The 16,904-nt window shown below is 59.2% G+C and overlaps 1 protein-coding gene across 2 annotated transcripts in view; it reads right to left on the minus strand.

Annotated features, from left to right (window-relative positions):
• Kif26a (kinesin family member 26A) overlaps positions 1–15,063 on the minus strand; it is a 39,120-nt gene extending 24,057 nt beyond the window's left edge. Inside the window, exons 1-3 of one of the 2 annotated variants that reach the window (XM_020187183.2) lie at positions 14,945–15,063; positions 12,238–12,483; positions 980–1,423 (exon numbers count right to left, since the gene is read on the minus strand). In XM_020187183.2, the coding sequence (XP_020042772.2) occupies positions 980–1,423; positions 12,238–12,483; positions 14,945–15,016 (762 nt within the window). In that variant the 5' untranslated portion in view covers positions 15,017–15,063. Of the gene's footprint in view, positions 1–979; positions 1,424–12,237; positions 12,484–12,826; positions 12,996–14,944 lie in introns of those variants that run through there. The other variant, XM_020187181.2, reaches the window with a different exon arrangement.
• Positions 15,064–16,904: the final 1,841 nt, after the last annotated feature.

A 16,904-nucleotide genomic window follows, 5' to 3' on the forward strand; every position in this document is an offset into this window, starting at 1 on the left:
CGGGAAGCCCAGTCAGTAAGGATGAGGAAGTGCCAGCCTGCCTCCCCTCTACCTCCCCTCAGGATGATAAATGGAGGAGCACTGTGCTCGGGCTGTGGGCATCGAGGTGAGTTATTATTATACCAACTGGAGACTGTGAGCCCCCTGGCACCCCAACTGTAAGAACAGAATGGCCTCAAAGGACCAGCCACAGCAGCCAGTCACAGGACCAGCAACGGCCTAGGCAGGATTTTTAGTCAAGGCCACTTCCAGGGACACGACATCCAGCCAGCATCACCTTGCCAACCTCAGAGGGGCCAAGTCCAGAAGATGGGGGATGGGGGCCTGTCCTGCATCAGGATTTGTACTGACTGTCCTGACGGCTGTGGGGTCATCCTTCTTGAACCTCTAACCATCCCCCTGAAATGCCACCTGGCATGAAGACTGAGGGCAAGGGCCTACTAGCCCATTTCAGAGACCCTGAAACTCCTGGAGCCCCTGCAATGCTTACCATGCAGAATCACAGCTCCTCACAGCCACCTACAGCCCCTGGTGTTCCAGGAGGAAATGCAGGGGGCTTCTCCACGCTGCCAAGCACTCATGTGCACAGCTACCCCTTGCCCAGATCCCTCTCCCCTTCCCAGCTTCTCTCCATAGGTGCCTCACTCTCCCACAGGGAGTTCCCTTCATGGTTCATCAGGTCAACCAAGACCAACAGCACAAACCCAGAGCCCAGGCCTCTGTCACCTGCAGCATCACAAGTGGTGTCAGGAGTGAAGCTGGCCCAAACTGTCCCCATAGCTACTTCTGGAGACTCAAAGGGCCCTGACAAACAGAGCCATCACAGAAGACCTGATGTGGGGCCTCTGATGCTCTGAGAGTCCCCCTGCCCAAGTTCCCTGGCTGCAGGGGTGCCACACCACAGGGTACTCAGATGTGGTCAGGGGCCTGAGAGGGAACCAGGTTCTGACCAGCAGCCCCACCCACCCAGGGCACTCACCAGGCAGGTGGGTGGCAGGAAGCTGTTGACCCTCGAGAGGCTCCACATGCTCTCCAGGCACTGCTGGGCCTGGATGGTGACCGTGCTCAAGGCTCCCCCGAGACCCGCGGGTGCCACAGACACCTGGACGCTGGCTCCAGGAGGCCAGGCCAGCCCCTTCACCCTGTCTGGCCCCACCGGGGGCTGCCTCCCAGCAGGGCCAGCTGGCCCGGGTGTGTCCCTGGAGCTGGTCATGGTTCCGGGGAGATGGGGCATGAGGCCTCCTTGAGGGACATCGGGGTCCTCACGGCTGGCAGGGGCCTGAAGCAGGCCCAGGGCCTCCCTCGTGAGTTGGTGCAGGTGGGTGGTGCAGACATCGCAGCGGCTCTCGGCCTCAGGACGGCACGTTGGCAGGACTCCGGGTGCCGGGAGCTTATCAAGAAGCAGAGCAGAGAGGCAAGGATCCTGAGGACAGCAAGGGACAAAGGTGCAATTAGTGCCGAGGCATGGGCCCATGCAGGGAGTCTGCCACCAAGCCTCGCCCTCCACAGCACGGCAAGCTCACGTCACAGCCACAGCACCATCCGTAACTAATTAATAAGCCCCCAACAGTTTCATCCTCAGGAGCCCAGCAGGAAAATAATTATCAGAGCTTAGTAGCGAGGTTAGCAGTACCCGTGGTATCTGCTGGCCTCCCCCACCATCATTAACCTTACTGGCTCCCAGCTAACAAGACGTGTTTGTGTTTGTGGCTCCCAGACAACGGGGATTCAGAGGCAAATGCACAGGTCCAGGACCAGGTGAAAGCTGGTGAGAAGCAGCCACCAGGACTTCCCTCACCCAAGCTCCTGTGGGCAGTGCAGGGTCTGAAAACCCTCTCCCTGCCTTTCCAGCCAACATGGTCAGGCAGGCCTAGGAGGAAAATGAAATATGACACTGCTATGAATGTGTCCACCCAAGTCACACCACTCAGCAAGGTCCCCAGTTTGAGAGAGGTCAGCTCCTTCCACGAGCTGAGTGGCAGGAGATGGAAAAGCAAGGCTCCCCATCCCTGAACATGCCCTGGGAAGGCTGGGTGAGGGCAGCGGGGAAAGGGGTCCTAACTGTGAGATTGGTGTCCAGAGGTAGGCAAAAACAGGAGCCAAAGTGCCTGGTTTGGAGGGAGAACTCTGCAGAGAGGCAACCCCTTCCACAGAAGAGAATGGGGTTGAGCCTCACAGCAAGTCTCACCAGAAGAGAAACTACCAAGGACCTTGAGCCTGTGACCCACCTCACCCCACAAGACTGTGCAGCCTGGGAGAGTCGTACAGGGCCAGGGCCTGAGCCTGGACCAGCACCTGTCCTGCTCCCAGAGACGTGAGTCAGCCTCAAGTACAGGGCAGGTGGCCTGAACAGCCCCTTGAACAAATATCAGCCCACCTGTGGCTGTGACAACCTCAGACTTTTCCATGTCATCCTGACAGAGCACAGGGGTCCTCCCCCAGAGTCCATTCTACCCACTTCCACCTGCCCTGGCCTGGGCCTCCATACTGCCCCGGACCCAAGGATCCCCAGTTCACTGCTCTCAGCTGGCCACACAGCCCCAAAAGCCTGGCTCTAATCTAGACACTCAGTTGGCCATAGAATAAACCACAGCCTCCCTAGACACACCCATTTCTCAGAGAAGGAAGCAGAGGCCACCATCCCCCAAGACTATTAACCCTCCACTCCCCCCCAACACACACATGCTGCCATGTCCGCAATACCCAAGAAATTCACAAAAGTCAGAGCTGTGGCCAGAGGAGGCCATCACTGTGAGGGGCACTGGGGCCCATTGTGGAGAGGGGATCTCTCTTCCCCTTGTCCCCAGTTCCACCCCGCATTCTGCAGTGTGAGCCCTGCCTTAGCCCCAGACAGATGAAAGGGTGACCCCTGACAAGCCTAGCATAGCCAGCTGCCTGATTTGTGGTCCAGTCCGGAAGGCCTGGATTGTCTCCAGGCTCTGAAGTGCCTGGCAGGCCTGGTCCTGATTAACCAACACCCCACTCCCCCTTCACCCCTGGGAATTCACTGTGCCCAGCCAGCCACAGGGAGCCCTGCAAGGGGCGGGGGAGAGGGGGTGGTCCCAGCCCCAGGCGGAGGGCAAGCAGCTCTGACTGCCTGGTTTTTCCACTCAGCAGGAGGCTGTGAAGGGGAAGGAAATGCTGCCTGCTGGAGCCATTAACCCAACTTGAAAGGCAGCTGCCCAGCCCCCAGCTCCAGCCTGAGGCCCAGGCCCCACAGCCCTTTGTTCTGGGGCTTCTGGACAGGCCATGGGGCCTAAGCCTGTCTTGGGGACCACAGGCCTCTCGGGGAGCCCCCTTTACCCCCTCCATGGTCTCCACAGCACAAGACAGGAAGGCCAAAGGGCAAGGGCAAGGCAGGCAGGGACTGACCTGAGAATGCAACAGCCCTAGCCCCATCAGTCCCTGCTGGTAGTGGGAGGAAAAAAATGACAAAAGACCAGAGCAGGCAAGCCCAGCCTAGCGCCCCCTGCCCAGGTCCCCACCAGGCTGGGTCTTCAGGAAATCAGAGCCCCATTCAGGCCTCAGGTCACTAGATGTTCAGGAATCCTGGTCAGCTGCATAGCCAACACAGGGCCTCTCAGCCAGGGACCCTTCTCCCAAGCAATGCTTGGCACGCCAGGACCTGATGCACAACCCCACGAGTCTGGGCTCCAAAGCCAGAGATCACTTTTGGGACAAGCGCCTCTCTGGGACAGACAGCCAAGTTCTGGGGGTTACCTGGCCTGATTCCAAAGGCATACTGGGCCATCTCTCCAGCCCAGAGAGGAGATGGCTTCCTGGGGTGACCAAGTAGGACAGAGGATCTGCCCCACTGTGCCCCTCAAGCCAGCCAGGCTGCAGCAAGGGCACAGAACCACCAAACTGTCCACCAGGGTCACTCAGAACTACACAGCCTGCTCCAGAGGAACCCAATACCTCCCAGTCTAGAGGGACCAGCACCTTTGTGTCAGAGAAGGCAGAGCAGAGCCCAGCTCGCCACCCCACTCAAGGCTCCAGAAGGTGAGGAAGGGGCCCCCCACAGCACCTGCTATTCCCTGCAAAGACTCCAGATGCTACCCTCAGACCAGACAAAGGCCCCGTGTCCTGCCCTCCCACCTCTGCTCTGCTATACCCTGCTTTGCAAGCCTACCACAGCAGCCACTAGCAAGCTTGCTCAGTTGAACTTCCTGTCCCTTCCAGGATCTAGGCCCACACTGTGGGGAGAGGGGAAGCACAGGCAAGGCAACCAGGACCCTTCCCCCAGGCCAGGCCTCCTCTCCCAGCCACCATGGAAGCTCCAAGTGTCCACAGGCCCAAGCCCCCAAGGGGCCACTGCCCCAAGCTCAAGATTTTAGCTACTGAAAGTTCCAGTCACCAGGCCTACTTCTCACCCCTCTGAAAGCCAGGCCCTTCAGAAAGACAGTAATTACTCCTCTGCAAAATATTACTTTTAATTTTCTCTTTATGGTCTAATTAAACAGATATTTTACTTGCACTTAGAAAATGTTTTTCTTAATTTGATTCGATTTAGCACTGTGCACAACCCACCCATCACACGGAGGGTTTTAGGGGAACTCCCCTACTTAAAAATGATGACTTTTTCTGTTTTTATTTTCTTTCTGGGGTCTCCAAGCTGCTTTAAGTAATCCTTCCATTTTCTCCTGCGTGGGAGATCGTTTCATTGCCTGCGCCTGGAGAGACAAGTTCTAGCTCCAAGGAGAGCCAAACCCTACCCAGGGGACAGACCTCCCCTGGCTGAGGCTACCAAGCCACCAGTTCCAAGAACCTCTGCCATGTGAGACCCTCTCTAGCCCACCACCCCATCTCTACAAAGGGGACCACAGCACACCCAGGCAGGGCTACTGAGAGGGCAAATAGGACCAGTGGCCCTGCCTGTAACAGCCCCAAGCTCCTGGGGTCCCTTCCCCACTCCACCACACAGAATTTGAGTGTGAGGATCCCTGGTGTAGTCCCTCTACTGCATGCTCTCTTCCCTTCCTAAACAAAGCACTCTGGGCTATGACCCCACACAGCCACTCTTTCCGGAGTTGACAACAGGTCCAGGAAGAGACTCCCAGCTGTGGGGCCAGGGCCTGCTATCGAGGACATTTCCATGTCTCACAGCCCAACAGGGTGGGGGGCCAGGGGTTGGGGCTCAATTTTCCAGCCTGGAAACTGCCAGCCCCACCTTGGCTGCCCCAGCCCCACCTACTCTGCTGGCCACCTCACCCCTCCAACCTATCAGCCTGCAGTTTTGAAAGCCTCCTGGCCAACCAGGCCTTCCTCTTCTGCTGAGGGGGCATCCACAGAGGCAGCTCAGCCCACCCAGCACTGCCCGGCACGCTACCCGAGCCCTGTGCCAGGCACAGCCCAGCTGGACAGCTCAGGACAGACCCGCTCATTGAGACCCTCCCTTCAAAGGCCTCCCCTGTTCTTCACCCGATGCCCCTACAGGATGCTGAAGCCCTGGGAGCCATGGGCCAGACAGAAACTGTCACCCTCAGCTGTGTGGAGGCCATGGCTCATCGGACACTGCCCAAGGAGGCATGCAGTACACTGCAGGGGTAGAGACCCTGTGGCTCAGTCTAACTCTGGGGCAGACTGTGGCTACTGGGTGAAGCACAAAGCCCTGTGCACCACAGTTTTCCCATCTGAGCCATGGGGCAGCACAGCATCCTCCAAGGCTGCAGCAGGCTTGCACTGCCAAGTGCATCATCCCCCCAAAAACAGGTCATGGTAGAGCTTGCTAGTACCACTGGAGACAGCAGAGCTCCAGAGAGCCCAGGTGCTCACCAGTGTCCAGCTGGAAGGGGCTCATGTAGAATCTGAACCAGGCTCCTGTCTCGAAGAAAGCCCCTGGGTTCCTGGGCAGATACCTGCAGACCACAGCATGTGGGTGTGCACAGATCTGTCCCAACAACCTGCCCCCTCCAACAGTGTTGCCCAAAAACCCAGTGCTGGGTTACAGGTGAAACCCTGGCCTGCAGCTCTTTAGCAAAGGCAAAGGTCTTCCTGGAACACCTCAGGCCCTGGCTACAGCCCCAGGGTTGGAGCACAGCTCTACTTCTTGCCACCCTGCAGAATTGCCACCGCCCACCTTCCCCCCTCCCCTTGAGAGCTCCAGATATGCCTATCTCAGAGCTTTTGATGCTTCCACACTCTGGACACCCTCGCCCCTTCACCATAAGTTCAATTCTCACCTTCTGGAGGAGAAGCCAGGTGAAGGGCTTTATCAGGTACTGGCTGGCTTTGTGGCCTGAGGCAAATTACATCCTCTCTGTCCTCCTCACAAGGGCATGGGGCAGCCACAGCACCAAGCTCTGCTTGGTGGGCTTAGATCAGGTAGGACAAGTGCAACCCCTCCCCAGCCACACTTCAATGAGGAGATACCAGGCAGGATGGGCCCCTGACATCATTCCATGGCCAGACGTGGGCCTCCTGACCACCAAAAGGCACTGCCTGCCGCCCCAGGCTCATGCCCACAGATGACCACCTTGATCCATGCGGCATGCACATGCCCACTTCACAACCGAGCCTTGGAGCAGCTAGGACACCTCAGGCCACAAAGCCTGGGCAGCAGCACTGCAGATCAAACCAGGCCTGGCAACTCTAGAGTGTCCACTCCCAAGTCTTGTTCCTTACCCCCTTCAGGTTGGTTCCCTCTTGGGGAGCTGACTTGGGAGCCCTGGCCACACCCTCAGGAGCAGAAGGAGTTTCTGAGCCTGGAGGATAAACAAGCTGGGAGGCCTGCCTCCCCATGTTTCCTCCCACTGGAGCAAGTGTGGGAGCCAAGGAGCAGGGCCCCCAAGGCGGAGATGGCTATTAGGACAATGTCTTGGGTTCTGGGTCTGTGGAGTCCTGAGGCAGGAGTCCTGGGGCCACTAAGAGATAGAGGTGGACTGTCAATATGGACCAAGGCTATGAGCAGAGGCAACAGGACAGAGGCAAGACTTGAAGGGAGGGACCCACCCTACAGCCCAAGACCCTGAGCAGGGGTCCAAGGCAAGATCCAGCACCTGGCACGCTCCACCAAGAAATGTGCTGCAACTCAGGCTGGCCTCCACTGCCCGAGGTCAAAGGCTAACACACACTGCAACGTAAGAGCATCCACCCGAGGCCAAACACAGCAGGTGCCAGGCCTGTACTGGGCCATGCAGGACCATAAATCTGCCAGACCAGAGTGCCTGGCCTGGCCCACACACTTGCACCTCCACCCTCAGTCAAAGCTCGGGGACACTACCAGAGGACAAAGAACCAGACAAGGCTGGGAACCCCCCACAGAGCACCCAGCCAGCCTCCAGGGCTCCCCATCCCACAGAACCACACCTGAGAGACACTGCCCTAGAGAGGGGTTGTGGCCACAGTGTACCCATCTGCAAAACCACAACAATGTAACACCAGGGTTAAAGTGTCCCCAGCCTAGGAGGAGCAAGAGTGACTCCACCAAGAACACTACTCACAAATGGAAAAACTGAGTCCTCTGGCTACTGCCTCAGGCTCCACCTGCCTAGTAGGAAGGGAGAAACTAGAGTTCACAGCTCAGTGCCAGAGGAGGCCAGACCACCCACGAGGCTGCCAGCAGGAACCTGCAGGGGCCAGCCCAGCCTCACTCACCACTCCTTCCATTCCTTGGGCTGCACAGGCTCCCATTCCCAAAGGCCAAGCAGCAGACCAAGGCCAGGTTCAGAAAAGGCACAGTCAGTCCATTTTTATCCTACTTACTTACGGCCCGCATAGTTTCACACAAAGATGGTGTGGTGACTTCCAGGAACCACACAATATAAATTAAAAACAAAGCATGCGACAGAAAACAGTCACCACTGGAACACACAGGAATGATCTGTTCCCACAGAAGACATGAGAAAAGTCTCAAGTGGCTATCTGGAGCTGAACAGATTTGCTGTGAGTTTCCTAGCAGGCAAAAGAAAAGGGAGCATCCTTGCTATTTAAGACAAGAACCAGCTATTCTGACTCCCGACTCTGGGGTCCTCCCAGGACCCTGGAAAGAAGCTTGAGAAGACCTCAGATCCTTTCTCTTACCCACTCCAAACCACTGTAAGCCCAGTTTAACTCCGAGCAGCTCATGGCATGACAGGTGACCTACAGCTACCCTGCCCCAATCTCTCTACCTCTCAGCAGAAGGGCAGTGAGGCCAGAGGCCACATTCAGTCCCTGCCCCACCTCATGTCTGATGCAGCCAGACCCCCTGGAGTGAACCCCTCCCTCAAGACGCAAAGCTTCTACCAGACCCATGCCCAGAGCAGCTGCCAACAACCCCTCCCCCACTCCCAGCAGAGGTGCAGAGGGCACCAGCTTCTATCTTAAGCTCAAGTCCTCCCCATAAGGCCCACCAGCAATCTGTGAAACCCCAGGCAGCAAAACAGGCAAGACACACAAGGAGTCTCATCCCATGCTGAGCCAGAGAAAACCAGGGATCAGGGAGCTAGCCCAGGACAGGGAGGGGACCTGTCGCCAGCCTCACAGAGGCTAGACAGTGAGATTCAGACTGCCAGACCTCCTCCCAGCCTCCATTGGGCATTCCTCAACCAATAGCCTAGAACCCTTAACCTCCTGGGAACAGACGGCTTCCCAGTGAGTCACCCCTGTCCCCTGCCAGTCAGCCCCAGGGAGCACCAGCCCCTCTCACACCTGTCCTGGCTGCCACCTGGGCTCAGCTGGGAAACAGGCTAAATGCCAGGGCCCCACCTTGCAGAGCCCCAGGCAAACACCATGGCATGGCTATATAAGCAGTGGGTGGAGCTCAAACCAGGCTCCAAACAGTGGGGAAGGAGGGTTGGTAGGCAGGGGCAACTTCCAAATCAGAGGAGTCAGTCCAGTACCCACCCACCCAGGACCACACCCTGTTTGGGGGCCACAGACCTCAAAATCACAGTGTAATCAGAGTCAGAGGCCATGTAGACAGAGCATCCCAAGGGCTGGAGGTTTCCTGGAGGAGGTGACAAAGAAATGAAAAGCTGGCAGGACTCCTCCATCTCTCACCCCAAGTGAAGGAGAGCCAACAGGAAAGGAACAGAGAAACAGGCACACACCAAGCCACCAAGGCCAAATCATAGGGAGAGGGGACAAGGGCTCTTGCACCAACCCTCAAGGGCTGGCTCCCTGTGTGCTGGGAGACCCCAGAGCCAGGGCACAATACCCTGAGCTGTGTGGGGACAAGAATCCAGAACCACAGTCCATGGGTGGCCTTGCCCACTGTCCGTTTGGTGAAGGTTTGAACCAATGCCTGGCACTACTCAGGCAGGCAAGGACCACAAGAAATGGTATTGCCAGCTCTCAGGAGGCAGAAAGGATGAGACCCCAAGCCTGGAGAAGCGAGGGAATTACAAGAGCTAAATGAGGATTGATCATTTTCCCCATTGGGGGTGATAATCAATTCAGTGCTGGTATTGACACTTCGAATGTCACAGGCCTCTGGAAGAGTCACCACCTCTGAATGTTACGCATTGCAGCAGCTGGGATGGATCCCCAAGTTCTCCCACCCTCCCCCTTTGTAGCAAGGAGCAATCTTTTATAAAGGAGAGGGATCACCACCTTGTGGGACACAGAGCCAGAATCCAGTCCCAGCAGCCCTCAAGATGACCACCAGTGAGGAGTGAGAGGAAAATCCTGGTCACTCAGTCATTCAGCAAACATTTCCAGGTGACCTGAACCCCCATGCCTGCCTTGGCAGAGCTACTGCCTGGAAGTGGCATCTTGGACTGGGGTGGGGACTAAGAAAGGGGTCTGCAGAACTCATCTGCCAGTTCACCATGACAGATGAGGACCCAGGATAAGGATGGGTTGGTGGAGCTCAGGTATGGCCTTTGAGTGAAAGGTGCTGCACATCCTGCAGGGATACCTCCCAGGCAGGGGCACCTGGCAAGGAGGCCCAGAAGACCACAGCAGAGTGATGGCAGGGCCTTCTGTTAAAGAAGTCTGGGAGTCTAAGGAGGAGGAAGCCATCTGAGACAGTGGAAGGAGAGGAGGTGCAAGGCCCAAAAGGAACATGCCCAGAAAAAGCCCCACAGAGATCACAAGAGGATAGTAAAGTACTATGCTCAAGGGAGCTCATCACGCCATGACCAAAAATAAGGAACAGACTTCTGGGGGAGATCCTAGCCCAACAACTCTAAATGCCCAGTATTACCTCGGTTGGCCTCCAAGGTGTGTCTGCTGGAGGCTGGCCCACAGCCGGGGCCACACGGAGGGTCCCTCCCATTCCAAAGGCAGAAACTGCTGCGTGTGCACATCTGAGCCAGTCCATGGATGCTGGGAAGAGCCCAGCAACAGGACAATAATACCCATGGAGGCCTCAGGGTACAGGCACAGCCCCTGTGCCCTGGGGCTTTCTATCTTCACTGAAGAACGACTGATGACTAACCACGGCACCCTATAGAGTAGACAGCTCTCCGGAACAGACCTGGAAGCCGTCCCCATGCACAGCAGAGGAGGCCCAGGGCAGCACAATGTCCTGGCCCACAATACTAGTCTGCTGCCAGAGCAGGCCAAGACCAGGTGAGCCCCCAGCTGAAACTGGAGAGAAGCAGCCTATGTCAAAGGTCAAACTCAGAGACATGAAGATGGGTGGATGAATTGTCTGCAGGAAGAGGCTACTGAGTGCATCACCCCCCCCACCCCCGCCTCGCCAGATGAGAAACTCAACTCTACCAGAGTGTGGGCTCTCTCCAGCAGGACCCCCAGTCCACCTGCAGTCACCAGCCCATGCCCTCAGCTGGTTCAGGGACCGGGGCTTGGAAGCAGCATAAGCAAAGCCTGAGGTGGGAGACTCAGTCAAAAAGCCCCTCCTACCCTGACATGGTGGCTCAAGCCTACAACCCCAGCTACTTGGGAAGTGGAGATGGGGAAGATCCCAGTTCAAGGACAGCCCAGACCAAAAGTTCTAGAGACTCTCACCTCAACCAATGGCCAGGTACAGTGGCATGTGCCTGTTATCCCAGCTAGGAAGATCAAGGTCCAGGCCAGCCCAGGAATAAAGTGAGACCCTATCTCAGAAAACAGCCAATGCAAAAAGGACAGGTGGAGTGGCTCAAGTGGTAGAGCACCTGCCTAGCAAGCACAAGGTCCTGAGTTGAAACCCCAATATGGCCAAAACAAAAGAAAACAAAAGAAAAAAGCCCTTCCTGTCTCTGGTCCTTTCCTGAAGGGCCTCAGGGGCCTGTCCCAAATGGCCTTTTCTGGGATCCTCAAGGGTCCCTGCTATCTTTTAAGCTAGATTCAGTTGGTTTAGGATGTGAAATTTAGCAAAGGTGCCGCAGGGCAGGGTCCAGTCACACACAGGAGAGGCCCACAGCTCCCCTCCTCTAGCCACAGAGAGGCTGCAGCTTCTCCAACCCTGGCCAGTACCCAGGATCCTGGAGAGGGTGCCCAGGTCAGAACCCAGACTAGCACCTGGCTACCTGCCCTGGCCCAGAAGGGAATTCAGGGTGTCACTTCCAAACCACACCAAACTGCTTCAGAGAACTATATTTAGATTCTGTGGAGATTACATGCACTTCCTAGGGACTCCTTCATGAAGACTGAAGGTCAGCAGCACAGCTTCCTCTAGATACCCCACCGCCCCAGACTTGCAAACGTCCAGGGAGCATTGTTCCCTGGAACAATGGCCCGGCTCCTTCCAAGGCAGGCAGGCAGGCAGGCACTGCCTGGTGGAAAGTCCAGTGGGCCCTCTCCCCACAAGCACTTGCCCACCGGACTGCAGCCTGTGAAACCCAAAGGCCCAGCAGTTCACTCCCCACATGCCAGGCTGGAACCTAAGAGACAGAGCTCCAGGATGGGTGGGACACAGGTCTTACTCATGGCAGATGCTGCAGAAGGGTTGGACGGAGTCCGCATCTGCTGGAGGTGATCTACTCACACCCCCATTCCCTCTAGACCCAGGTATGCCACTGCCCATGTACCCCAAGGGCCACACTGCACCAAGCAACCTCTGGCTGCTGCCAGGGCCCTGACCTGGGTGGAGTCCCTGCTGCTTGCTCTCTCCCCTCCCCCTCCCAAACACAAACATGTGGTTCCAGTTGTGGGACCTCTGCAGCTGGGAAAGAAACCAGCCCAAGCCCCTCCAGCCAGCAGCAGAACCCCCTAGGATGATCTGCCCCAACTCACATAATCAGTGTTACAGAGAAATGGGGCAACAGGATCCTGGTGGAACCGGGCCTCTCCCTACAAGCCTCAAGGTCTCCCAACTTCCAAGGCAGCCCAGCCCGAGAGAGGCCGGCCTGGGGAGGGGTCACTTACCCGGAGGGGCGTCCCGGGCCCACTGACCAGCTTCCACGCCTGTCGCTTTAGCTCCACGAGCTTCGTGTGGCAGTGGCGGCACCAGCCGCCCCCGCTGGCTAAGTGGCCCTGCTCTGCGCCGGCACCAGCGCCCTCGGGGGCAGGTCTGCTACCGCATGGGTCTTGGTCGGGCCGGGCAGGCAGCCTCTTGCGCGGAGACACCTCCAGGAGCGGCAGCGGTTCTCGGGCCGGGCCACCCTCGGCCACCTGCAGGGGGGAGGGTAGGGGAGTAAGCCTGGGTCGCGGGGCGGCGCTACTCTCAATCACGCACGGGCAACCCCGGACCCAGGCGCCCCGGGCCCTAGAGCAAGCTCTCTTCAAAGTTAGAGCGCTGGGCGCGAACCTGGCTCCCACCCTCTCAGTGCACTGCAAGAGCTCCCGGGTGCCGGTGCCCCAGCCCAACACCCGAGGCACAACCACGCTCCGCTCAGGGCCGGGCCCCAAGGAGGCGCCGTGCGCCCCGCGAGCATCCTCCACGTTCCAGCTTCCTAACCTGGTACCCGCCAGCCCTCGCCGCCCCGCAGCCCGCTCCCGGCCCGGCCGCGCGTACCGCGGGCTGCGCCACACACAAGGGGACGCCACGACCGCCCATGACTGGGTTGTAGGAAGGGCCGCGCTGGCTCTTGGCGCGCCGAGACTATGTGATCCGATCCCGCGGCGCCCCCATGGCCCGGCCCGCCGCTCGGAAGTTGGCCGCGCTGGCGAGTGGCGGAGAGCGCGCTGTGGCGGCGGCGGGCGCGCTCGGGGGCGGGCTGGCCCGGGGCGGGCCAGGGCTAGTCGGGGGGGCGGGCCGGGGGCGGGCCGGGAAGCCGGAACACCGCCCCCCAATCCGTACTGCGCGGGGCTTGCAGGCGTCCCCGAGCGGCCCCTCCCACTCCAAGGACCCCAACCTGTTAGGTGAGTACTGGCTGGGGAGCGGCGCTGGGGGCCACTAAGACACAAGTGCCGCGCGCGCATGCGCCTCTCCTGCTCTCCCGGTACGAGTGGTTCTGCGCGCCTCCTGGGAGGCATCCACCCACTCCTCACTTTGCAGGCGGGAAAACTGAGACCGCCAAGGGGAAGGTCTTGCCCAAAGTCACACAGCAAGGGGGACAAGGAAAGAACTGGGCCTCAGTCCACATACTCCTAATCGCTTTTCAAACACACCCAGTGCACTCCGCGTGTGACTGGCCACCCTTTTGGTCCAACTGTCTCGCGTGGGTGAGTGTCGCCGTGGTCTGCGCCTCCGGAAGTGCAGTGCCCTGCCAGGATCTGTCTCGTGTGTGTCTGCAAATGGCACGCGTGTCTTTGCAGCCGCGCGTGTGCCTGAAAGTGGGTGTGTGCGTCGTGCCGCTGGAGAAGCGGGAGGAAGTGGTGCGGCTGGCCCCGGAGGTGTGCGCGGGACCTGTTGTCAGCAGGCCTGGCAGATGGGAACTTAGCTCCGGAATTAATTGCCTGTTTGCCTCCAGCTGGGAGGTCGCCTCCCTTCCCCGACGACCAGTTGCTCCCTCCCAAGCCCGGCCCCAAATATCGCTGCCATCCGAGGTCGCCAGCGGCTATGGGCCGGGACGCCAGGTCAGCCCTAAACCCCAGGTCGAGTTAGGCTGGTGCGGCAGCCGGGCTCCCCGTGACGCAAGCGCCCCCTGCCGGCCACTGCGCTCACAAGGTTCCGGGACGCAGAGACACCCGGCACCAAGCGTTCGGCGCGGCGACGCTCTCCCGGAGGATCAGAGAGGACCGAACCAGCGTGATCCAGGCGGAGACCCTGGCCCGCGGCCCCCAACGCACAGTATACCTTCGCACTTGCTCGAGCCAGTTAAAGCGATCCTTCCTTTTCGTTTGATCTACCATCTCCTTTACTTGGACAGCACTTGCACTCGCTCCCCAAGAAAGTAGGGTGGATGATCGTCTCCTGAGGGTTCGCAAACGCGGCGGGAAGTACAGAATAAAGCGGGCATGAGCGCCCGCTCCCCTTCTACAACCCCAAAGCTTCCAGGCCCTTTCTACCTAGTCCGGAGGCGGGAAACTCCTCCCTCCCCCTAGTTTATCGCAGCCTCGCGAGGAACAGGGGCGTCGGTCCACTCTGGGATCTCGGTATCCTCAGACACCACCATCCCCAACCCATACCCTCAAGCCCTGTAGGCAGCACCACCTCCGCCCCTCTATTGCACTGGGACACACATCCAGGGCCTAAGAGGCGCGGCTCACACGCCCTCTAAATCCTCCACATTCCACATGCACCCCCAGAAATATCGCCAGGAGTCTAGGTCCTGACCCTACCGCCTGCCACACCCTCAACTTCAGTTCCCCGCACCGCCGCAGTGCTTCGGGAAGCACACGTGCATAGCCTCCACCAGGGTTCCCAGAGGGGACCGAGACACACCCCGCAGTGCCCGGAGGTGCACGCGGGAGCCAGAGCGCCTCGTGTACTAAGGATCTCGCCCCCCCGGCCCCCAGCAAGGCGCAAGGTGAGACCCGAAATCCCCTTGCTGTAGTCTCCTTCCTAGCTATCTCCGGCTTCGTACCGTCAGGACGCAGCCTTGACTACAGAGCTGCACGCAGCACCAACCCAGGAAAGTATGGCAATGAGTCCCCGCCTGGGCTGCGGGACCTGCCTCCTCTTCTTTGCGCCGCGCCGCAAAGTCGCGGGACAGCGCCTCCTCGCCAGCCGGTCCCCGCGAGCTCTCACCTTGCCTCGCCGCCGCAGGAGGTGGCTGGTGAAGCCCAGGATGATCTCCGAGTCCAGGCAGAGCGCCCCCATCTCCAGCAGACTGGGAGCCTTGCGGGGCGCGCCGCGGGGCGGCTCGGGGGACCCAGGCAGCGCCATGGAGGAGCGGGGAGCGGCCCCGAGCGCCTCCCGCCGCCGCCACCCCACCCGCGCGCTCAATGGCCGCGCGCCCACCGTCGCCGCGCCCCACACTGCGCAGGCCGCCCGCCAGGCCCCCAGTCCTCGGCGGCTCGCGCCCCCGGGCCCTGCGCTCGCTCCGCGCCGCGCGCCCCCGCGCTCTGGCCCCGCCTGCCCGCCCGCGCCGACAGCGCCCCCTCTGCCCCGGCGGCGAGCCGGACACGCGGACCCGAGTTGGGGCGGTGTCCCAGCCCGCTGTGCAGTGGAGGATGGGGGACCAGAACCCGGCTGGGTTTGCACCCAACTGGCTCGCGCATCCCCAGACGTCAGCGCCTCCTGCTCCGGGCCCTGGTAGGGGACAGGGGAGCACAAGCAGGGGCGGCTCGGCTGAGCTTGGCTCCCTGAAACCTCTGCAGACAGTGAGCATACTCCTAGCCCCTTTCCCCTTTCATCTGTCCTGGGGACTCCGGGCCTTAGGGTCCTGGTCCCTGACACACTTAGGGAGCTGGTTGATCTTGTACTCCCACCCTACCCATGCTACAGGGCACCTCTTTTCCTTTAGGAAGCCCCCTTCCACCTTCTAACCTTGGCCTATTGACACAGAGTGTGAGTGGTGGATCCCATGGTTTCTGCGCCTCCACTCTCCACAACCCCAGTGTTGTTGCCATTTCTCTGGCCCTGACCCCCATGCCTCCAGCAGTTCCCGGGAGTCCCCGCGGGCTGGAGGATTCTGGCTGGTGGGCCGTGGGCACAGCCAATTTACTTTAAAGAACCACGAGCAGGTGGGGGACTCTGCTAAGACACAAACTCAAGCTGGGATCCATCGGTGCTCCTACGCATTTGGGTCCCCAAGGCAGGACACATGAGCAAAGAGGGTTAAGCAGAGAGAGGGTTGCATAAATAACTTAGACCCCTGGGGAAGGTCATTCGGAGTTGGTGGGGGGATGCCAGCGACACCCTGAACAGGACCTGGAAGGGAAGGAAAGCCTTAGAGTGGCGCTGTCTACACACAGGACAGCCTGACTGGGTTGCCCCCTGCACCCTCTACAATCCAATGAGAAGGACCTTGGACTTTCCACCTGGAGCCAGAGACCCTCCCTCCCTGGGGCCCTCCCTGACTCACCACTATGGTAGCTGGAGAACTCTGTCTCAACCTGACTCCTCCCAGGGAGCCCCATGCTTCCATTTATCTCCAACAGGCTGACCCTAACCTCTGTATCTGGAGATGGTAGAGCAATTGGTGCCCATCAAGCACTAAGGCTTCTGGTCCAGAGAGAGGAGGGGTAAAGTGCCTTTCTTCCCTGCCCCCATATCACCCCTAGCCTGGGGCAGAGATCAGGGTAAGCCATAAAGGGGGCCCAAGGTCCTGGGGGGCGCTCCTCTCAGCTCTCATGGTCTGGACTTGGAGGAGTCCAGGCTCCAAGAAGACACCATGGGACCCCCTATCCTCCTCTCTCCTCCAGGAGCAGAAGACTGAGGAAACCACCACCACCACCCCACCCTCCTCTCCCCCAGCCTGTCTCTCCCAAGATACTGACCCTTGGGAGGGCATCCCTCAATGCAACTGCAGCTTCTAGGAGGAGGCCACCCACCATTGCTGTGGACTGATTAAAGTCATTGTGGAGATTTTTTAACATTTAATTTACCAGGCTGGCGGGCACCGGTCAGAGCTGTCCCCAGGGAAATCTAGGCCAAGGGAGCAAGACAGAAAAAAAAACCTCCTGCAATTGAGCGGAGACTCTGCAGGATTAATTGCCCAAGCTCAGCTTCCAATCAGACCCACACTCTGCAATATTTCAGGAAG

The sequence above is a fragment of the Castor canadensis genome, chromosome 3 (assembly GCF_047511655.1).
Source record: "Castor canadensis chromosome 3, mCasCan1.hap1v2, whole genome shotgun sequence".
NCBI lineage: Eukaryota > Metazoa > Chordata > Mammalia > Rodentia > Castoridae > Castor > Castor canadensis.